This window comes from Peromyscus eremicus, chromosome 1 (genome assembly GCF_949786415.1).
Source record: "Peromyscus eremicus chromosome 1, PerEre_H2_v1, whole genome shotgun sequence".
NCBI lineage: Eukaryota > Metazoa > Chordata > Mammalia > Rodentia > Cricetidae > Peromyscus > Peromyscus eremicus.
The window spans coordinates 60216827-60240327 of record NC_081416.1 but is presented as its reverse complement, the minus strand read 5'-3'; the positions used below and the strand labels follow the sequence as shown (position 1 = coordinate 60240327).

The 23501-nt window shown below is 51.8% G+C and overlaps 1 protein-coding gene across 4 annotated transcripts; it reads left to right on the top strand.

Annotated features, from left to right (window-relative positions):
• The first annotated feature begins 3966 nt into the window (after positions 1-3966).
• On the top strand, positions 3967-18034 carry Tnnt3 (troponin T3, fast skeletal type). 4 transcript variants are annotated; one of them, XM_059264257.1, is made up of 15 exons: positions 3974-4005; positions 4151-4164; positions 5036-5053; positions 6354-6371; positions 7807-7821; positions 10099-10137; positions 10699-10717; positions 13099-13144; positions 13710-13826; positions 13919-13996; positions 14251-14364; positions 14469-14578; positions 14726-14816; positions 16497-16537; positions 17795-17978. In XM_059264257.1, exons 1-15 carry the CDS (start codon positions 3989-3991, stop codon positions 17847-17849), a joined length of 792 nt encoding a protein of 263 aa, XP_059120240.1. In that variant the 5' UTR covers positions 3974-3988; the 3' UTR covers positions 17850-17978. The 4 variants fall into 4 exon arrangements, with proteins under 4 accessions (XP_059120217.1, XP_059120240.1, XP_059120226.1 ...); XM_059264234.1 differs by lacking the exons at positions 7807-7821; positions 10099-10137 and having other exon boundaries at positions 3967-4005; positions 17795-18034; XM_059264243.1 differs by lacking the exons at positions 5036-5053; positions 7807-7821; positions 10099-10137 and having other exon boundaries at positions 17795-18034.
• The last annotated feature ends 5467 nt before the right edge of the window (positions 18035-23501 follow it).

Genomic DNA, 23501 nt, shown 5'->3' with positions numbered 1-23501 from the left:
GAAGTGGTTGGTGGGTCAGTCGCAACCTTCCAGAAATTTTAAGATCCAGCTGAGACTGGGATATTTACTGTGAGCCTCCTGCTGGTCATCCTGACGTCTCTAACCCTAGAAGACCAAAGGACAGGAGCCCTGTCTCTGTCCCCCAGGGTTCATCTACCATTTATACTTCACATTGGCTTTTTCCCTGAACTGGACAGATCTATGGGCTCTAGCAGCCATGTCCAACCCGTAGGGTCTGCGAGGGTTGAGGGAGTGAGTGGGAAGTGCTAGGTTGGTCTCTTGCTAATTGGTACTTTGATTTCCCTAGAGGCAGGGCTATGCAGGCACACAAGGCCCAGGAGAGGTGTCCATGGTTGGATGGTGCCCCCTGGAGTCTTGAGGAAAGAAAGGCCAGGCACATGGCCAGGCCTGCTCAGAGCCCAGCAGGGCCCAGGTCTCCAGAACTTAGTAGGGAACTCTGAGACCAATAACAGGCCTAAACATGACCCAGCCTTCCCCAGTCATTGGGGAAGATGGACAACCACCACAGGGTTTAGGTCATCATTTCTCTTGTTTTTCTCATGCTATGTGTTCCAATGATATCCACTTGAAAAAGTAAGCCTGGCCTGTAAAGGGTTTCGTGCGATACAGGTCAAGGATCCAAGGTCCTTCATTCTATGAGTGTCTTCAGCTGTCTCTATGACAGAGATGTAGGGCAGAGCTACAGGGGTGCCACAAGGAGTTAGACCCCTATCTTGAGCAAAATACCTACTCCTACAAGCCACCTTGGGCAGAGGAACAGGGAGCCAAGGAGTTTGAAACCCAGGATCTGATGACCACTCCCCAATACCAGCCTGGCTCAAGACCAGCCTTTGGCTCCACCTAATCCATTCCTCCTCCCTCCTTCAGCCCATCAAACATGTGCCCGTGGCTGGGGGGGGGGGGGTAGGTAAAAATAGCAACTGACACCTTTCTAGGACAGTTGGGGACTTTGCCTCCTCCTCCTCCAGGCATGTCTCCTCCATCCTGGCCTCCTTGGGCCTCCCCCTCTGGGGCATTCCTATACTTGGTCAGGGGGCCTGCTTGGGCACACCCTCCCCCTCCCCATGCCCCATGCCCCAGCCACCCATCTGCTGGCCAATGGGCTGCCAGGGAAGATCAGATGTCACTATAACACGAAGGGGTGAGGCTGTAGGACCGTGCCTGCTGCTGGTCCTGTCCACAGAGAGCCCTCAGCCTTTCTCAGGGTCCCCTGCAGGTGGGTACGGATGTGAGCAGCCTGCCTAGGGGGTGACTGTGCTAGGGTTTGGGTACCCAATATCTAAGGGCCACTCAAACGGGTCCTGGGCCTCATGTTGTGTTAGTTATTGATGACTAGAGGCATGGTGGCTGAGCCTTGGAATGGCAGAGACGAACTGGTGACAAACCAGATAAATAAAAAAAAAGCGGGGGCATGGGAGGAGAGAGGAGGAGGGGATTCTGGGGGCCTCAGGAATAAGGAGCCCTCCTAAGGTAGGATCTAGGGAGAAGTGCAGAGGTGAGATAAAGATCCACCCAGGGACATTAACCAGAGCTCCAGGACCGCCTGCTGTGCTGCAGCTGGGTGGAAGCCCCTCTGGGGCTGTGTAAGAGTGATCTTAGGGAAGGAATGGAATTTCAACTCATCTCATTGGAGCCTAGGGCTCTGGGAGAAGCTACTTTTCTCATTTTGTAGATATGGTCTTATCTCAGGTCACCCTAGGAACGTGCTCAAAGGGAGAGGTATCTGGGGGCCCCTGGGGCAGATCCTTTAGGTTCAGATCAAGGATAGACAGGCGCCAAGCTGAAGCAGGACAGAGGGAATGGGAGGGACTGGTCCTAAGCAGGAAGGTCATATCTGATCTTGCTTAAGGCTGGGAAAATAGGTGGTCCCAAGAGACCCTAGTCCTCCAGGCGCCAGCCTTTCTGAAATCTCCAGGTTGAGAACTCTAACTTCCTGAGTGTGAGCTTTCTAGAAGTCCTTGGGAATCTTTGGAGGAGATGGAACCAGACAAGGTTGGTCAGAGGGTACTGAGTCCAAGACCGGAAGTGATCAGGGTCCCATAGCAAGTGAGTGGCAGGGCCTCCTGCCCTTTTCTAGCTTTGTTACCTTTGAAGGAGCGGAGGTTGGCATGTGCCCCCAAGGAACCTGACCTCACAGGCTATTTTCATAAACCCCTTTTAAGGCCAGAGCTTTCCACAGGACAACTGCTTTCTCTCTCAGTTGTTGATTGGCCATCCCTGTCCCATCCCTGCTACCCCACCTCTGCCTCTCCCCAACTTACAGGGATGTTGAAACAAGGGTAGAGAGACCCAGATCTGCTCAAGTGGGCCTTAGGGAGCTCTACAGAGGACCAGGAGCCTCGGTTTCCCAACCTGGAATGAGGACCATTGCTACCTCACTTTGGAAGGATGCAAGGCAGCTCTTGCTGGATGCCTGCAGGAGCCAGGAGGGGAGCCAAGATGGCTGGGTTGCTCTCAGAACCCTACCCCCTGCCTTCTTGGGTTTCAGGACAGAGGAGTCTTGCTAATTTTGATGCCTATTTTTGGACACTTCAGCTGCCACTGGCTCCTTATAAATGCACACCCCCCACTACCCCCTCCCTCTGCTGCTGACAGGTGTGTGAGTCCAATGGAAACCAGAGGTGGGCAAAAGGAGGGTATGGTCACAACGCCACTGCTCCACCCCACTGACCTTCCCACCCCACAGAGTGTCCCTGGGTGGGGGGTACAGAGGGCAGTAAAGGAGGAGTTAGAAGGACTGGTAGGGTTCAGAGCAGAATGAGCAGGTTGGGCAGCTCTGGCTGAGTAGCTTATTTATGGTTGATGGACTCTCACACAGAGGCTTAGGGATGAGGCAGGGCTGAACCTGGTGCTTGGCCTAGCCTCCCCGGTATCTGTGGGTTAATTTTGCAGGAAGTTTTAGTAGTTCTGGGAAAGCTAATGTTATCAACAGGGCTTAGAAAGAGCTCCCACCTTAGCATCAAGCTGCTGGTGCATTTTTAGCCCCCCGAACAACCGTTTTCTTGTATTTGCTCCCTGGGGACACCAGAGCTATTGTCTTCAAGTCAGCTGTGCTGTGTTGTTATGAACTTTGTTGGTCAGCCCTTGAGTCAACATTCTGATACAGTTCTCTGAAGGTTCCCAGGCCCCGGGCACTGCAGGCATGTACAGTGGCCAGTTCACAGGAACCATCAACTTCTCTGTCCTGGTAGCCACCGTACCTGAGCATGTACATCCAGTCCCAGATGGAGTGCTAGGAGATCCGAGGCGCTCAGTTTGCTCAGCACGTGTGTACCAAACTCAGGCTTCCCACAGAGAAGTTTCTCAGACCCACCCTGGCGAGTTCAGTCTCCATGTATTTCAGGAGCAAGGAGACAAAGAGACCGAATGCTTATGGGCTCCGTGATTTGAAGGGGTTACCTTAGAGGGTTTCAGAGAACACGAAAGAGGACCTGGGGTATCCCAAAAGGAATCTGGACATGAGGCACAGTGTGAGGTTTGGGCTCATTCAAGGAAGAAGAGCCGGCAGACAGAGAACGTCTGTACGTTTGGAGCTGGACTCAGCCATCTTGGGGTGATTCCCTAGCCAGAGGCCATCTATTCAGACCAGGAGGGTGTCCCCAGGTCCAGAGGGTCCTGTAGCTCTTACCCCTGACCTGAGAAAGTCTCTGCATTTTGGATGGCTTTCCATGAAAGTACTGTAGAGGGGACATCTGTCCAGGGTGGGATGTACACAATAACCTTTCAACAGCCAGTCAGTTATGGAGTCAAAGCTCCAGGCTGGAGCCAGAGAAGGAAGAAAGGGGATCAGAGTCAGGGAGAGAAGGGCCAATCAGGGGGACCAAGACGTAGCCCTCAACTGCAGTCCATATACATCCCCTCTAGGCCCCAGTCTCTGAGAGCCTGCCCCCTGGTGAGGCTTCTAATCGAAGGCAATTGCTAACTGTCCTCGTTGTCATTCCCTCTCCAGACACAACCCACCGCCACTATGTCTGACGAGGAAACGTGAGTACCCTGCTGTATGGTCGCCTCTCTTCCTGGTGGGATGGTAGCCTACAGATGTCTGTCCCAGGTCAGCAGCTCGAGCTCACCTCACTTTTCCCCTCTCTCTCTCCCCCTACCCCCACCACCACCACCACCACCGTGACAGTGAACAAGTCGAGGGTAAGTGTCTTCTCTATTTTCTCTCTCTTTACTTCCATCTCTAGACAGAAGAGTCACCCTCGGTGGGGGAGGGGCTTTGACTATTGACAGCACTCATCTCGTGGGGACCCCTTGCCCAAGAGTCCCAGACCAGCTAGATCAGTCACTGGGCTTCAGAGATATCCCTCTCCCAAATTGTCTTGAACCTCTGGCATACACCTTTTTCTGTGGTGTTCACACCTTGACCTACCCCAACCTGTATACCTGCATGTCTGGGATGCCCTGAGGACTCAAGAGGCAGCCTCTCTGTCCTTGTCACCTTTGGTTACCCACATGGCCATACTGAACATGACATCTAATGACGTCCTATGTCACCCTTGTGGCTGAGACATTTTCCCTTATAAGGCCACAAAGTCTGTGTGTGTGTATGTGTACACAGGTGTGCTACACATGTGTCTGTAGGTGCAGGCCAGAGGTCAACCTTGGATGTCATTTTTCAGAAGCTGTCCACCTTGTTTTTTGAGACAGGGATTGGGGGGCTGAACCTGGAGCTTGATGATTAGCCTAAACTGGCTGCCCATCAAGCCTTGGGGATCCTCCTGTCTCTGCCTCCTCAGCACTGAGATTACAGGAGTGTGTAACCATACTTGGCTTTTTATTTGAACCCAGGGATCCTACTCAAGTCCTCATGCTCGTATGGCAAGCACTTTGACTGGCCATCTCCCTAAGCTACCACTCAGCCACTTTGGGCTGAAGATCTCCGACCTGATCCCTAGCCAGTAGAAGCACCCAACTATGCAGGGGCAGAACAGGCTGGTCCTTCAATGGCCTCACCATCGCCAGTCCCATCTCTGCTAACTGGGCTCCTTTCTTTTGTTCTATTCTAATGCAGAACAATACGAAGAGGAAGGTAACTCAGGAAGCCACAGGCCTCTCAATGCCCATCCTTGGGAAGGCCTTTGGGGATCCTCCCTGAGCTGACAATTAACTGTCTACTTCCCTCATCATTAATGCAACATTAACCATCATCACTCATCATTAGCTCTATTAATGATTAATAATGTCATTATTTAATTAATGGTCAATGGTTTGATCATTAATTAAACTATTAATCCTCTATCCCTTCAACTGATTAATAGACACTCATTAACCCCTCACACATGTTCTTTGGTCACTGTGTCCATGGTATGCGAAGTGGGATGTGTTCTGGCCATTAAAACTCTCATTCCTTAATAACAAGGGTCTTGGCCCATGCACTGTAACCCCTCAGAGTCACTGTAGTTTCTCATCTAGTCTCCCTATCTGTCTCTCTGTCTCCTTCTCTGTCTCTGTATCTCTGTCTCTATCCCTGCCTTTCTCTGTCCTTGTCTCTCTATCTCTGTCTCTGTCTCTTCATCTTTCTCCACTTCTCTGTTTCTGTCCTTATCCCTTTGTCTCTGTCTCTCTTAGCATCTCTTCTTCACTGTACCTTTGGGCTGCCGGAGACCCCTCCCTGGCTCTGTCGTGCCTGGGCAGGTGTGGGCGGGCAAAGCGCTGAGTCCCGGTGCACCTGGGAGCAGCCCGGCACAGCGGTTCCCAGGCCTGACGAGCTGTCTGCCCCTGGCACCTGCTCAGCTTAGGGAGGCTTCACGCAGCTCACCAGACAGGCCGTCCTGCAAGGGCTGCTGGCTGCCTGTTTTCAAAATATTTTGAAAATATCTGCTACCTTAACAACCTGAGCAAACATTTTGCTGCCAGAAGATAAAAAGGCTGGTTTCTGAGTGAGATGTGGCCCCAGGGGCTGCCCTTTCCTAGGGTTGGCCAGAGGGTCTTATTTCCTCAAAGCCCCTTGACACCAACCTTTAATCCTGATAGCTAGATGGGATCTCCTGGGTCAGAAACGGTCTGAGCACATGGAGTTTCCCCCAAAATGCCTGGACGTTGTCCCCGGTCCTCGCTTCCATATCCTGTAGAGCAGCATCACAAACACCTGGACATGGGATGTAGGGTTCAGAGGAAGGTAGAGGCTCAGGGCCCCGGCTGGGACAACAGTGGCTGATGCTCGAGGGCCCCTGCTCACTGTGGTTAGCTGCTGTAGGCCAAGCATGGGAATCTGGCCTGCTCATCATGCTGAGCCCAAGAGAGCACAAGGAAGGCCCTGTTCCTAATGTCTGTCCTTGTTCGTTCTCTCTCCTACATGCCATCTCTCTGTCATCTTTTCTCACTCTCAGAGGAGGCCCAGGAAGAAGGTAAGTTGGCTTAGGATTTGACCCCCATTTGCCCTTGTCCTGTGCCCTAATGATGAACTTGGTGTGACCTTCCCTCTTATAGAGTTGTGACGTCAGCCCCTGTTTCTAAGGGCCTGCTATGTGCTCCTTTCTAATCCTCTCCTCTCTCCTCCCTGCCACCCTGCACTCCCTGGCATTCATTCCTCGGCCGCAGAAGTCCAGGAGGAAGGTATGAGGATACAGGACTTCTGGTCCCCATGTGGAGCCCAGGGTCTGGCTGGAGGCATGTGGTGTGGGGAAGAGGGCAGGGAAGCAAGGAGGCGCCAGCCAACCAAGGAGCCCCCCATGTGGCCCCACATAACCCACTAACTATGGCCAACGCTTGACCAAAGAGAATGAGGACTCCAAAAATCCCCCAAAACAACATAGCTGCCCCAACCTCTGTCAGATGCTTCCAACACTAGAGAAGGCAGCCTAGGACCAAAGTGGTTGAGCTAGGCTGAGTCCCCCTTCCCCAGAGAAGCCTGTGAAAGGCCATGGTGGTGACTAAGACCTTTGCTAGATCCACTAGTCCAAATGTCCGAAGAGTTCAGGTCACTAGGGAGAGATGCAGGAGTAGCCAGAGGCCCTGCTTCAGGACCTGATGGGAAGACAGGCCTCCTCCCGAGTTAATCTCCCTAGCCTGTATCCCCCATCAACCCAATCACAGGCCCCACCCCAACCCTCTTTAGGGGCTACAAGGCAGAGGCCCAAGGAAAGGTCTTTTGCACCCAGCTGTGGGATGGCAAGAAAAGAGGTGTTTGGAGCAGGCCTCGGTTCTGCTCCCCTTGGGTACCAGAGCCTCCAAGTGGGCTGCAGCTCTAGGCTGGTCCTGGCTGAGGGCAGACAGGAGGTGGGTAGACGAGGAAGGCACCAACTGAGACGCTGCAACAAAAGCCAGAGGCAGACTCCCAACTCTTATCTCAGGGTCCCCACTTGTGAGGAAGGACATGTTGGGGGTGAGTCTGGTTCTCCTCAGCCCCCCCTCTCCCCCAGTTCTGAGAGGGCCCCAGAATCTGGGTTGTGGGCTCAAGGGTGGCAGGACTGCAGCTAACTCTGACAGTATCTTGCTCGCTTCCTGCACGTATCCCACCCCTCGGTGACCGGCTGTTTCCTTTTAACCTGGATCCCTTCTCTGACCTCTGACCTCTGACCCGCGGTTTTGCCTCTTGTTCCGTGGCCCTCCTTAGCCCCTGAACCAGGTATGTGACATGACTTCAATGCCACATGACATATGTGGCCATGTGGGTATGTGTGCAGGAGCTAGCCAAGAAGGAACAAGAGGGTGCCGTGTAACTCACCCCACCTCTCACCTGTCATATCCCCCCCCCCCCCCCCGCACTGTCTCCCACACTGCCTTCCACTCACTCATTCTCTCTCCTCCCTCCCTCTCTTCTCCCCTGGTGCTGTTTCACAGAGGAAGTCCAAGAAGGTAGGTCCAGGTCCACCTCACAGCCACCAAGAGCCTTCCTCTCCTTCCCCTCCCATCTCTGCCTGCCTGCCTCCCACCCCCTTTCCAATGTACCCACTGCCAACGAGGCCCTGCTGGCCTCTGGACCGAGGACAGTACAGAATAGGAACGCTAGCCCGGTCTGCTGGCCTAGGTGGCTGACAGTGACAGTCCCTAGTCACAGTGTTCAAGGGCAATGAGTCAAAGGCTCTGCTCGGACCTCCATCTGCAAGATGGAATGGAACATATGGGCTATCCTGGGACTACAGAGCAAGCCTTAAGAAAATGGTGCTAGAGATCCCCTGGGGCCCTCTGGGGCCTCATTAGGACAGGTAGAACAAAGCAGAGAGGCTGGATAGGTAGCGTCCAACCTACCCCAGATATCAAGCCAAAGGGAGAAAAGTAAGGAGGGGTGAGGGCTGAAGGGAGGGTGGAGGGGCAAGTGGGGTGAAGCGGAAAGTCAGGCTGAGGCCCAAGGTGGGGATGTCAGAGACCTGGAACAGCCGGGGGCCATGCATGCGAACAGGCAATCAGTCAGATCCCAGCATCCCACCCAGCGCCTGGGCCTGAGCCAGACACACCCATCAAGCAGAAATGACAGAGGTTGTGTTGGGGGGGAGGGCAACTGTCAGCCTAGCAGCAAGGCGGGTTACACTGGGGCAGGGAGGAGGGGCTGAACTCGGGGAGCCCATTTCTGCCCCTCCATTTACACGCTTGCAGGCTCCTGGTGGCTGGGCCTGGGAGGAAGCACCTGGATAATGTTAGGAGAAGGACCCAGGATGTCCTCAGGCCACACATCTTAGGTCACCAGGCCTCCCTGGGACCAGAACTGAGATTGACTGGCAGACAAATGGACGGACAGGAGGGTGGGGAGACAGCGCACAGGGGAAACCTCGCCTTACCACTACGCAGCTGCCTCTTATGCAACTCCAGGGAGCACCCCATCCTCCCCGATCCCCAGAATCTCATAAGGGGAGGGTGAGACCCTTAACTTCATTCCCCAGGCCACTCCCCTGGACCTCATGCAAGAACAGCTCTGCAGCACCCCATAGCTCCCCGGACAGCCACTCCTAAGATCTTAGGCAAGAGTGGCATCAGGCTTACCAGCAGATCTAAGCCGCCTATTCAGGCAGTGATGGCACATGCTTTGGTGGTTAAGTCACCATGTGTCTTTTGGAGGGGTGAGAAATAGGTGTCGCAGAAGGGCACTACAGGTCAGAACCTGCAGGCAAGACCCCCACCCAAACTTTGGATGGGGCCTGTTGGCTACAGCCCAAGTGCAAAGGTGCTGGGAGTCCCAGATGCTTCCCCTACCGGGTCTGACTGGGTTCCAGGCAGCGTGCACACATGTCAGTGGCTTTGCTCCCGCCTAAAGCTAGAGCAGGGCTAAAGGATGGTGCAAGGGAGGGTAATGCTGAGCAGCTGCAGGCCCCGACTGCGGTCAGTACCAGCCCCACCCTCTGCGAGAGTGGGTCACACTCAGAAGAAGCAGCCCTTCCTCATGGCAACCAGCTTAGGCAAGGTTCCAAAGAAGGGAAGGAAGAGAGGCCCCTCCAAGACTCATGGGAAAAAGCCTCTCAGGGGTCAGAGGGCAGGTTCTCAGGATCAGGAGTCCCCTGTCCTAAGGGCTGAACCTGTCAAAACTCACAGATATGGATGAGCCAAAAATATTTCTGGATTTCAAGCAGGCTCTATGAACACAGACTTTTGCAAAGAGTTTGAAATAAAGTGACTGTAAAAACCACAGTACGTGCCCAAGTATAAGACTATGTAGTAGAGGGTAATGGAAGGTTCCATGACAGCTGGAAGGTAGAGTAGCCTCAGGATCTTCCCAGTGCCAAACCTAGATCCAGTCGCCATGTGCATTTTGGGCAAGGCAGGTCCCCATGCTCTCTACTCACAGCCAAGCCTTCTTGCCTAGCATGCATAAATCCCTAGGTTCAATTCCCAGCACTGCATAAACCAGCCATGGCAGAGCGTATCTGTCATCACAGCACTTGGGAAGTAGAGGCAGGAGGATGAAGAGTCCAAAGTCACCCTTAGCTATATTGAGAGTTAGAGGCCAGCCTGGACAGCAAGGGTCCACGAAGGGGGCCAAGCCTTTGGGAAGGTGTAGGAGCTGCCCTGCTACCCTCAGGCACGGGGCCCTGTGCGTGCCTGCCTCTGCTGTTCATGTGGCCACCGCTGCTGTGTGGCCTCTGCACTTCTGCAGCTGCGCGGCTTTTTTCTTGCATGTGCGCTTGCGCCCACACCATGAAGATGCTGTCGCGGAAGAGGAGCAGGAGGAGGAGGAGGAAGGTAAGGCCTGCCAGCCGCTGTTGCAGCCCCTTGCTCCACCTGCACAGGGCTCTGGCTCTGCCTGTGTGAGGCAAGAGGAGCCAATGGCCCAGTGTCTATGTCGCTGACTCTCCAGCCCTTTCCCTCTATCTGTCCATGTGTCTGTCTGTCTTCCTTTTCTCCCTGGCATGGGATCTCTAGATGCTGAGGCTTTATGTGCATCCGCCAAGCGTCTGCCCTCTCAGAGGCAGGTGGTTGGTCAGTGGAGATAAGCCAGCACCCCAGATGTGTCTCAGACTTTCCAGAAATCTGTCCTCTAGGCCTCTGTCTTCCTACCTTTCCCTCCCTCCCAGCCCTCCAGGGACACATATATCTTGCTATGGTTTCTCCCTTCATCCCCGCACCCTAAGTTCTTCTTAGAGCCCCTGGGGAATTTCACAGGCTTCGTGCTTCTGAATAGATGAGTGGGTCTGGGTGGGCTGAGTAGAAGTCCCCAGCCTGGTGGTTCCGGTGGCAGGAAAGACCATCCTATCTTATTTGATCTCTCTTTCTTCCTCTCCCCATGCTGACTGTCATGACTAGAGGAGAAACCAAGACCCAAGTAAGTGTGGGATCCAGGCAGTGCTATGGGGTGTGTGTGTGTGTGTGTGTGTGTGTGTGTGTGTGTACCAGAACTGGGCAGGGTGAGAGACCCAGAGCTGTTCTAAAAGAAAAGCCCAAATGGCAGACGATGATAGGGACCAGCATTGCCGGTAGAAATGGATAAAAGACAGTAGGTTGTGGTTCTTCCCCATCAGCCAGTACAGTCAAGGAGGTCGCTGGCAATGGACTAAGGCTCAGAAGTGGGACTGAAGGCGTCACATATTTGTCATGCCTGGTTATGCTGGGAGACTGTCCAGGTCTCCAGATATTTAAAAAAAAAAAAAAAAAAAAAAGTGGGCTTGAGGGACGAGAATCTCCTACTTGAGATGAGAACCCACTCTGGATTGACCTGATCCAAAAAGGGGCTGAGCTCCCCCAACCCCCCACCCCACCCCGCCCCGTGAGCCACTCAGCAGAGATTCTGCCCTGGCCTTCCTTACTCATTGTGAGTGCACCAGGGGGCAGTTGAACCCAGAATCTTGCACTTGGAAGTCCACAACCCTCCATATACAAGCCCCCTTTTGTCCCTTTAAGCCTTTCTGCCTGTTCCACACTCTGAGCCAGGCTGAGCTTTTGACACTTTCGCCTCGTTTCCTGCCCCATCCCTGAGAGAAGAGGAGAGCTAGGTGAAGAGTGCAGCTGGCCCATATTCCTCCCTTGAATGCTGTTTTAAATCAAGTTCACATAAAGAGATGCAGGACTGTGAGATAGTTTCTCATCTTAGGAAAATTATTTATGTTCTCAATATGAAAATAAAACACCTCATTAAGAAAATTTGGAAAATACATAAAAGTCAAATGAAGAGGGAAAAATATCCATCCATAATTCTCCCACCCACCCACCAGTCAGACTGTGGCAAGCAGAGAGGGGGGAAAAGGTCTTTATTTCTTCCTGCTCTTTTTCTACACAAAGTTCTTGGAAAAGAAAGATCTTGACTATGTTTTTTCAAGCACGGGACTGTCTATACAGCCTTGAATTCTGCTTTTAAAATAATTTAGCACTATTCATAAGTATTTTTCCATGTTTTTACATAGTCTTCTTAAATATTTTGAATGGCCACATAATATTCCATCAATTGGACAAACCATAATTTTCCTAACCATTCCCCGATCACAGGCTTCCCCCAATATTTTACAATCATAAATAATGCTGGTCAGAACGCATTTTCCATCTTGAGGGCTGTTTGCCTAGGCCACATTCCCAGAACTGGAATTACTGGGTCAAAGAGGACCAACGCTCTGAAGGCTTTGACAGTCACTGCCAAGTTGCTTTCCACCAGGGCTCAGCCAAGGCGGTCTCCTACGTGGGCTGTGAGCAGTCTTGTGTCCCACACCCTCCGCGCCCAAAGGCGGGAACGGGCATCTGCCCCTCACCCGTTGATGAACAGCCAACCACATCTCATGGTGGCTTTAGCATTCCTCTGATGGTACCACCACAAACTGTCCGTGTTTGCTAACTGCTCGTCTTTCTTTGCGAGTCAGTGGCTTGTGCCCCTTGCTCGTTTATCTCATGGCCGACACGTCTCCGTGTTTGCTTAATCGTCCGTTTACTCAGGGATATAAATCTTCTCTCTATTTGCTGAAAAGTTTCTTTTTTTTTTCAATCTGGTTTTTCCCCCCCTCTGCATTTCGATTTTTGCCTTTTTTTTTTCCCCCTCCACATACATAAGTTTTTCATTTGCACAGCATCATCTGTACAGCTTTCCCTTGGAGGGAACTTTGGGGCTTCAGAGCTTACAAAAATCCCTTCCCTCTCCAGGTTTTGATCGCTATTCAGCTCCCCTTTCCTCTGTGGCCTGCTTCTCAAAGCCGCGGTTGTCTGGGCTCCCTGCTCCATCTGGAATGTGTTGGCAGGAGGAGGGGGTCGTACAGCCAGCAGGCTGGGGGCTCCTTTTCCCCTTACAGGCTTTCCTTCACTTGGGCGCCCAGAAAGAAAGATTAAAAGAGTGTCCAGAGCCACAGGACAGGTCTCACCCCAGAAGCTGATGCCAGTCACTGCCCCGGAGGGCTCATGGTGGCCACCCTGCCCTCTGCCAGGGCTTGATTGCATTTGTTTATGTGTCTGAGAAAGGTGGCATGAAGCAGTGAGCAAAACAGAGGTGACACCTTCTAGGAAGGAACAAACCATTCCTGGGACACGGGTTAGAAACCCCAAAACAAAGAGCCAGGCAAACTGCTTTAGTGAAGGCATGCTCTGTTGGGTGCCAGGGTGCAAGGAAAAGGAGGAGGCCAGCCTAGATTCGAGGAGGAGGCCAGCCTAGATTCGAGGCTGGCTGGCCTCCACTGTGGGAAGGTTCCAGTTGTCCCTGCTTATGAAATAATCTTTGTGTCTCTTTCCCAGACTCACTGCTCCTAAGATCCCAGAAGGGGAAAAAGTAGACTTCGATGTAAGTTTATGGGGACCAGATCACCCTCACTCCAAGCTCCAACCTTTGAACTCTAGGCTAGGCTTCAGGTCATATCTTCCCAAACAGCCAGAAGCAAGGTAGTCCATCTCTAGGCCACACTCCCATAATTCACTCACAGACCCAAGGAAATGGAGATCCCTTCCCTTCTCCTCCACCCATCCATCCACTCATCCACCTATCCTTTCACTCAACTGTCTATCATTTTATCCACCCATTCATCTATCCATTTATCTGTTCAAACACCCATTCATGTACACAGCAAGTCAATCTCACGGTCTCCTCTCTGTTTGGCCCAAGAGGACATCTCTGAGGATGACAGAGCCAAGTCTGAGACAGGTCACCTCAAGGATAGTGCTGGCTTCATGATTAGTCAGGGCCTGGATTCCTCCATAGGAAGGGCATTTTCTTGATCATGGCATGTCCAGACTAGGTCACTCTGGGCCTCAGGAAGGCAGCAGCTGTAGGGACCTGGTAGAAGGTGCCCCTTGCTGCAAGTGGGTCTCAGGCTGGCCAGGAGGGGTAGAAACTTCTCTCTTGCCCCCAGGATATTCAGAAAAAGCGTCAGAACAAGGACCTCATGGAGCTCCAGGCTCTCATCGACAGTCACTTTGAAGCTAGAAAGAAGGAGGAGGAGGAACTGATTGCACTCAAGGAGAGAATTGTGAGTACTGCTGCCCTGGGAGGGTGCTAGGTGCTCCTGCAGGGACTGAGCAGGACAGGGCAAGGCTGACCATTTTTCCCTCTCGGCTGCAGGAGAAGCGCCGTGCGGAAAGAGCTGAGCAGCAACGAATCCGTGCTGAGAAGGAGCGGGAACGCCAGAACAGACTGGCAGTAAGGACAATGTCATGCTGCTGCCTCTAGCCTGTGCAGCGGAGAAGCACAGGATCATGGGTCTTCCTTTCATGGTGGCCCTCTGTTGGGCCAACAACAGAGCCACTGGGTTAATGCCTCTTGCTCTACAGAACTCCCCCCACCCCACCCCGCCCAAGAACAACCTCCTTCTAGAAGTTTCTAAGTCCAGAGCTAGTCTTTGAAGCCTGCTCAAAGGGCAGCCCCTGAGGATCTTGGGGGTGGGGTCTCCACAGGAGGAGAAGGCCAGAAGAGAGGAAGAAGATGCCAAGAGGAGAGCTGAGGACGACATGAAGAAGAAAAAGGCCCTATCCTCCATGGGTGCCAACTACAGCAGCTACCTGGCCAAGGTGAGGAACACGCTCAGAGCCCTGAAGGTGGCCTTCAAGTGGGGCTGGTGTTTGTGCCATGTACCTCCTGAGACTGGGCCCCTGATCACCTCTCCCCTCTGCAGGCTGACCAGAAGAGAGGCAAGAAGCAGACAGCCAGGGAGATGAAGAAGAAGATTCTTGCAGAGAGACGCAAGCCTCTGAACATCGACCATCTTAGTGATGACAAGCTGAGGTGGGTTGGCCCTCCCAAATGGTGCCCGGCCCTTCCCCCAGAAGAACCGAGCCCCAGCTCTCTGTGGTGGTTTGGAAACGGAAACAGGGTCTTGGGCCCTGCCTTTCTGGCTTCATCCTATCAAAGTTCCTCTTTTCCATCTTCCAGGGACAAGGCCAAGGAACTCTGGGATACCCTGTACCAACTGGAGACTGACAAATTTGAGTTTGGGGAGAAGCTGAAACGCCAGAAATACGATGTGAGTCTAGCCATCTCTGGTTCTTGAGCCTGCGGGGTCTCCCTCTCCAGGGAGGTCAACTGTCTCCCCACAGCCCAGTTATACTCTAGTCTTGCCTTCACCTTGAGACCTGGCTCCATTTGAGCCCCAGATAGGGGCCACTTCTGGAGACTGTCCTTCAGGGGAAGTGCCTGAGCTATCAGCCCGACCTGCATCTGAACTGGCCAGTGCTGTAGCTGGAACTGTTATGGGTTCTCAAAGTGCTGAGGTCCCCATGACATCTGCCTCTTCAGAGCAGGCAAGCAGGCTGGTAGGGTAACTCACACCTTCACCTGAAACTGGAAAAGGGAGTTTAGTACTGTGTTTCCTCTGGGGAGCAGGGAATCTGAGATGGAGTTACAACCTTCATAGGTATGAGGGCAAGCTAAGGTAAGGGGCTGTAGAGATGGGGCAGGGCCTTGGGGGATGAGTTAGAAGCCAAGCTTGTTCCTACCCACCATGGATGCAAGGAAAGGCTCCTGTCCTGGTGTCTGCTGTGCTTACTGCAAATGCAAACACCCTGAGTTCACTAGCAAAGCTGTACTCATGTCTCCCCCTCATGTCCCTCAAGTGCCAGGTGAAGGGAGAGGTGGAAACTCGTGCAGGGGCATCTCCCACAACCATCAAGATAGACAATCTACAAGTTCTTGGCTCCTTCTTGCAACCTCTGGGTAAATGAGATGGGTCTTAGTTGCTCAACTTTGGAGAGCCTTGGTTCCATACCTCCATTGTTTGCCATCTCTAGAAAGACTCATCCCTCAGCCTTAAGGCTATCCTGGGAGCTAGCTCAGAGATGCCACCAAGCAAAGGCCAGGCCACTCCTAGCAACGATAGCTGAGTCAGGAACCCATAGCCTCCAGATACACTCTGCCCACGTCTGGTCTCTGGGGTTCACAGAGCCTGGCTGATCATCAGGAGACTTGCCCCGTACTTATCAGGGCCTTGAAGCCTCAGCTGCTCACCCAACCTGGTAACCATCTCGATTTTTCTAGATCATGACTGTCCGGGCCAGAGTGGAGATGCTGGCCAAGTTGTGAGTAGGCAGAGCCAGGCTTGTGGGTGTGTAATGCTCAGCCAGCCTCTCGCATGGCAAAGATCTGGGTTGTTGAGGACACTGGTGGCATAGGGCCTTTTCCTTATGCCACAACTCCTCCCTCCTGACCTCAGCTGGTGGCTATGAGGCCGGCCTGATGCCCTTGTTGGCAGATGAGAAAGCAAGGTTCTTGCCTTCCCAGAGCTCCACTTGGGGCCAGGGCCTCTAGGCCACCAAATCAGGAGCAGGCACTATGGGCCAAGGAGCAGGAAGGTCGGGATCAGGAGTCAGAGGTGGAACTTTGGGAGGTCTGGAGGCCTCACCTCCACCCTGTCCCTTACCCTGCCTGCATCCTGCCACAGCCACAAGGTAAGTGGCCAGTTGGGAGCTGCTGTGTGTGGTAGCTAGAGAGCAAGTCAAGACGCAGCCCGAGGAGAAAGCAGCAGTGGCCTCTCACAAAGGAGCCAGGAGACAGTAAGGAAACTGGACAGGAGTCTGTGTCGCTGCAATGAGGATACAGTGGAGATGCCACAGTTGGCCAGCCCTGTGGTAAAGACACGTGTCCCCTGGCCAGTGCCCAGCTGGGCTTCCCAGGTCTCTGTCACAGTAAGTCACCTGTGTTGTTACAGATCACCACCCTCAGGAGCCGCATTGACCAAGCCCAGAAGCAGTAAGTAGCCCAGCCCATTCTCGCTCTGTGCTGGGCCCAGAGTCCCCAGAGCCAGCTACCTGAAACCCTACCCAGGGCCTAGACATTTTAACTGGTCCCTGAACAAGGGCTCTTGGTGGCTGGCCCTTAACAGAGCAATAACAAGACTAACTGGGTCCCAGGACCCCCTGGCTCCTTCCTCTCCTGCATGCAGGAAGTGTCAGATGGAGTTTGTTAGTAATACCTTCCCCCTCTATGATGTGCTGGCCAGCAGGAAGCCTGTAACAGGGTGTGGTAAATGAATATCTACAATCCCAATACCTCTCCAGAGTTGGGAGCAGGATCAGGAGTTCAAGACCAGCTGGGTTACGTGAAACCCTATCTCAGTTAAGGAAAGAAAGGAATGAGGAGTAAGAGTATAGTTCACTTGATAGAGTGCTTGCCCAGCATGCACAAGGCCCTTCCTTTGATCCCAGTGCTTTAGCTGGAGGGACCTGTTGCTACAGTGACCCCTCACCAGGTTCTGAGTTTGATATAATGCTGGGAGTCTGATACTGAGCCTGGACATGGGGTTGTCACACTCCAAGGACAGAATCAAGTGGAGCTGCTTAGATTTCCCGTTTCTTGGGACTTTTCTCCCTCCCTTCCACACTTCCATGATGCTCAGGGGAGATTGGCTTGCATCTCTATTGGGTGGGTTGGAGGGTCATGACGGGCTCATTTGATGAGATGCCAGGTGCATGTGAACATGGGTGTGTGCATATGTTAGGATTCTCAGGAAGGTCTGTGAGGACACAGCGTCACCACCCCAAGGTCCCACTGGGCTGGCTTCAGAGCTCATGTACTTTTATCCTCGTGCCAGCCTGGACCCTCATACAGCACTCATCCTGCTTCCAGCTTGGTGGGGTATAGAGGGCCTCAGATAATAAGGTCCCTGGTCCTGGGGACAGGTACCCTTAGCTGCCATCAGAAAGGCCCAGACTTCAAAAACAATAGTGTTTAAAGCTAGCGTGGCATGGGCCTGTCTGCAGTATTCCCCCTGGCCAAAGCAGGAGATCAGAAGGTGAGCCCAGGTAACCAGCTAACCCTGTCCTAACCCACTAGTGCCCGGGCCCTGTCAGGCCCACTGCAGGTGAGTCAGCTCCTACTGCACAGGCTGGAACGAGGTGTGTGCACTGGAAGTGGGGGGCAACAGCTTGGGGGAAACCGGAGCTGAAAGTCTCCACTAGCTCGCTGGACACTTCTGAACCTTAAGCACAACTTGCTTCCCATTTGCAGCAGCAAGAAGGCTGGTGCCACAGCCAAGGGCAAAGTCGGTGGGCGCTGGAAGTAAAGGAGCCGAGCAGTGCGCTGCTGCAGCAGCAGAGACCGTCCCCCCTGACTCCAGCCAGGGCCGGTTATTCCAGCTCTGCACCCTCCAACCCTCACACCCAGGCTTTTTCTGGAGCTCAGGGCCCATCCTGCCTCAATGCCCTCACCTTCTGGGGTCTGGGAATAAAGTTCTCAGACTCCCCTCTACTGTGTATGTGCTGTCTTGCATAAGGGGCCAGAGGGAGGTCGAGAGATGGTGCTGCCACACAGGAGCACCATGCGAGCACACCTCAGAACAGCCCTGGAAGACTCAGGGTGTTCTACTGCTGTTAGCAACTGCGGCTCAACTGCACATGGTGCTGTGCCCTAATGCACCAGAACTTGCCCTGTAACTGTTCTTATCAGAGGCTTTTTATTCCTAGGGCACCAGAGCCCTCCATGTTAGAAGGCTGCCTGGGCAGCCCAAAGCACTGTTTAAAGAAGAAACAGCCCAACCTTGGGAGGGTTAGGGAGGAAGGCTGGCTGCCTGGAGACGTTGCAGACACCCCGAAGGGGGGGAGGCGAGGGGGAGCTCCAGCTAGCACATCAAGGGGGGAGAGGAATGCAGGAAGGCACGTTTCCCACGAGGGAGCAAGCTCGGCAAACAGCGTTCTCCTATATTACAGGGAACACAGAACACAACTGTGCAATAAATTTGAAAGTCCTGACCAAATAGAATTATGGAAAATATAAATCACAGAAATTGGATCAAGACGCGGAGCCCTGCACAGCGAGGTATTCATAGAGGAAGGGGCTTATGCACAAACACCTCCGGGAAGACTGGGGAGGCAGGGCAGCCACAGCCAGTGCTCTGAATGAAAAACAGGGAGTGCAGTCAGCCCTCACCAGGCCCCCGAAGGCAACTTACAACCCCCAGAGAGCACATGTAGCCCATCTGTAATGCACCCCAAGAGAGAGCAGTGTGGCCTCATCTGTGCATGCACCCCAACACACAGTGGTACAGACTCCATCTCTGTGTGCACCTCAACAGAGAGTGGTGTAGACCCCATGTGTGTGCACTCCAATCCACATTGCTGTGGTTCTTCTGGGAAACACACACACACAACAACACAACACACACACACACACACACACACACACGCACACACGCACACACGCACACACGCACACACGCACACACTTGCACTAAAAGGACTGTAAATACACTGTGTGGTGATGTATCTAGATGCTCTGTGCCCAGCATGTTGTTCAGTGGCCCTGACTGTGATCCAGTGGAGAAGGTTCTGTGAGCACCATAGAACACGGGGACAGCAGCACACCTTGCAGTGGAAAGAATGGGATCAGCCAGTTTGGAAGGGGCAGGGGAACCAAAGGGCAGGGGTGGACAGTGATTGAGACATCAGGGGAGAGGACTTTGGCTAAGTAAACGTCACATGATGCTGTTGAAACTAGACTAGGGGATTAGACATTGCTCGGGTGGTGTCTTCAATATGCTAAGAGCAAACATGTTTGTGTCTTTCCACAATGTCAGAATGTATTGATTAACAGCAGTACATTTGCAAGGTAAGGCTGTTTTCAATGGCAGCATTTGCCAGATAATCCCGCTTTCTTTGATAGCCTGATCGAGGCAAACACAAGCTCTTTCACTCCAATCTCAGATACTAATATTGACTCTCAGATCACACACCACACAGTAAATATATCTATCTCTATCCATATATGAATCTTACATAATGGCTACAAAGGTTTAAAGGGGCAGGAAGTTTCAAAGAGTCCTGAGAAGTCAAAGCTGGGAAATCAATAGGGCCCTCAGAGTCTCTGTATTGATAAGATAAAGAGCAGACTGGAGCTGGAGCAGAGGCTGGCGACACCGCACAGTGGGTTCTGTGGAGTCAGTCCTGCTGTGCGGTCAGAGCTGAGCTGCAGGAGTGAAGTGAACAGCAGGGTGGGTCCAGATGAACCAATGTGTAAACAGATGAATGGCAGCTCCAAACAAGGGAACAGGAGGATGGCAGTTGAAGCCACATCAACAGTGAGCACCAAACTGAGCAGAAACCCTGGGACAGTTAGACGTTCTCAGACTGTCAGTTCTTCACAACACACATACACACTGTTCGGGGCAGGGAGCAGACATTACCATCCATCCCTGTACTAGGCCTCTACCTCTTTATGAAGTCTAGATGAGGGATTTCTACCTTTTTCTTGGTCTGGTATATCTGGTGAGTTCTTGGGTCTGGTTTCTTTAGTAAATTTAGTATGTCCATGTGCCCCTACAGTCTCAATTCACTCTGATAAAATTTTAGGATAGCACCCTTTCTACTCCCAGAAATAAGGTATTTATTAATCTGTACTTCCTGTGTGGTGCTGGACAGATAGTATCATTCCTGTGTCCCTAGACACATAGTCACCCTCCATCTTTAAAATGGAGTCAAAAGCTGCTTATAAAATGGAGTCTCTCAGGACAACACACAGCCTGAAAAAAAAAAAAAAGCTGGGTGTGATGGCTCACACTTTTAATCCCAGCACTCTGGAGGAAGAGGCAAGCAGATCTCTGTGAGTTCAAGACTAGCTAGGACTCTGTTACACAGAGAAACCTTGTCTCGAAAAATAAAAAAAAAAAAAAAAAAAAGTAAACAACAACAAAACCAAAAACCAGTTTTGAACAATACAGAGTCACTTATGGCAGGACACAACTTGATCTCAACAGATAGGGAGCACCCTAAAAACACATGGAATGCTCGAGTGTCAGGATAGGGGCTTGCTGACCTGACTTAGCAAGGTTCCTTCTTTTGTATGAGAAGTTCAGGGGCAGGGTGGGGGACAGGAGCCTGGGTGAAGTGTGGCCAAGCAGAGGATCTTTGTCCATACCCCATGTACACATACGTCAACATAGTTCAAAACTCCACACACGCACATACCAATGGCCCTCACAGATAGAGCCTCCCATTGTGTGTGGGTACACCTCAACAGACACCCTGGCCCACAAGTCCTCATCCCTTCCTACACACCCCTACACAGCCACTCTCCTATATGTGTAGGTTTAAATACATCTAGTGTGACCAGGTACTTTGTTAACATTTTTTTTCCCAGAAATGCATAGTTGGAAAAATTAATACAAAGAGTGTTGGGCCCGATGGGTTCAGAAACCAATCTCATCTCCTTGCCTTGTTCTGAAAGGCAGCTGAAACAGCCCAGAACTGCCTGAACAGAATGGCTAAGCTGGGGACAGAATGGGCCACTACCCTGGGCAGAACGGCCCCATGTACCAGAAGCTGGCTGAGGTTCAGAGGTTCAGAACTGAACGGGGAACTCGGAGCCTCAGTAAGTCCTGGTTCTGAGCATGCCATTCACAGTAGCGGTAGACGAAGGATCAAAGAAGCGGGTTGGGAGAAGGTGTGTGAGATGGGGAACAAGAGGCTGCTGAGCTGTTTCCACTGGCCAGGAATGCACATGAATCTCACAAAGGCTGACTGACCTCAGCCTGGGACCCAAAGCACACTCCAGCAGAGGCAGAACAGAGACACTCTAGTTCAGCAAGGAGAGGACTCTTTCAGCGTGTCTTGGAAAGGAACTGAATAGCTCTGAACCCAAGATGAAGTCTTAGAGGACAGCAGGAAGCACTTTGGGCTGAAGGATAATGGATCATGGTGCTGGGGGACAGGAGGGACACCAGGGGAAACCATGGGACCCTTTGCTTAGAAAAGGGAACACAGCCTCCATGTCGGTTAGGTGCATGAGTTACACGTAGAACTTGAGAAATTGACAGAGCAGCCAAGAACTAAATGAAAAACAGAGAAGCCAGGACACCATGATAAACAGAAGTTAATAAGTAGGTACTTGTATGGAGAGGGTCACAGAGGCAAAAACCTGGTCTGTGAGACACACAGGTGAGTTGCGTCAACTGCTGCTATCAGATGAAAAGTTCAGTGGCCAGAGGGGACAGATACAGATAATGAGAAGCGGGAAGATAATGAGAAGGGGGCTGTAACTGCAGAGATGGCCCGGACGTGATTGCCCTTCAAGAATGTCACAAACACATTGCAGCAATCTGTCTGAAAACCGGAGAAAACAGCCCAGTCCCCAGGGGAAATACGACATGCAAACAGAGCTAAGGTAAAGAGCAAACGTTGAATAAACAACTCTTTCGAAAGGTGCTGACACCATGGCTAAACCATGTCCCCCAACATCGACCTGCCCTTTTAAAAAACAATGATGGCTTCACATCAGAAACCAGAACAGTGGGATTTGAATTTACAACACATAAAAAGGGTGTAAAAGCACCAACAATACGTTGAGGACTGGCATGCAGCATGGAGGCAGAGCATTTGCTTAGCATGCAAGAGGCCCCTGGTGCTACAAAAGTCAAAAGCTTTTTTAAAAAAGCACAGAACACACCATGGTTCTGGAAAGCTGGGTGGGCATGGTGGCACTTGCCTTTAATCTCAGCACTTGGGAGGCAGAGGCAGGCAAATCTCAGGGAATTTGAAGCCAGCCTGGTCTACATATACAGTTCCAGGCTAGTCAGGGCTACACCATGAAAGCCTGGCTCACAACAATAAAACCAAAAATAATGATGGTTCCAGTAGTCAAGTTAAGGAGGCCATCTTCCAAAAACCTATAGAGAAGCTTCACTCTGGCAAGTAAATGGCTGAAACATTCTCTTTATGATAAAGAACCAAGCAAGAGCCTAGCATGGTGACACACATCTGTGATCCCAGCACTTGGGAGAGTGGGGAGGAGGACTGTGGAGAGTTTGAGGCCAATGATTCTGGGTTACAGAGAGACCATGTCTCAAAAATACAAAAAAAAAAAAAAAAAAAAAAAAAGGTAAGATTTGGGCATGGTGACTCATATTTGCAGCCCCAGCTGCAACAGGCTGAAACAGGAGGATTTTGTGAGTTCAAGACAAACCTAGACTACATATGTAGTGAGTTCCAGTCCGACCTTGGCTAGAAAGTAAGAGGCTATCTCAAAAACTGAAAAAAGGAAAGCAAGGCTGGGCTGTGGGTAGGTTGGCAGAATGCTTGCCCAGCACACATGAAATCCTGGGTTCCATCCCAACACTTGAGGGGTAGGGGCAGGAGGATCAGAAGCTCAAGGTTATCTTCGTTTAATTAAGAGTTTGAGATCAGCCTAGACTACATGAGACTCTGTCTCAAAAAACAAACAAATAATAATATAAAAAAAAATTAAGGCAAAAGAGCAAGAACGCCAGCTTGTACTTCAAACAGACCAGATGTCCTAGCCGGAGCTTGAGACAAGATAAAGGAATGTTTTGAAGAGGGATTTGTCGGCAAAGAGAAACTCTGTTATCATTATGAACAGCTGAACCAAGGGTTCTGAGCTGTCAGAAGTGAGCAAGATGGAGTACTGGAGACTCCCCTAGGATCAGAGCAGAGCTGAGATCTGATGGCTTGAAGATGCTGTCTGGAGCCAGCTGTGGCGGGATGCTCTGAGAATCCCAGCAACTGAGGAGGCTGAGGCAGGAGGATCACGTGGTCAGATTGAACTGCATAGTGAGCCTTGTCTCTTTCTTCCCTCCCCAAAGAAAAGTATACCATTCAAAATGAAAAATTTTTTTAAATTAATTTTTTTTATTATTATTTGTGCACGTAGTGTGTGCATGTGAGCCTGCCATGCTACGCATGTAAAGGTCAGAGAACAATTTTTGGGA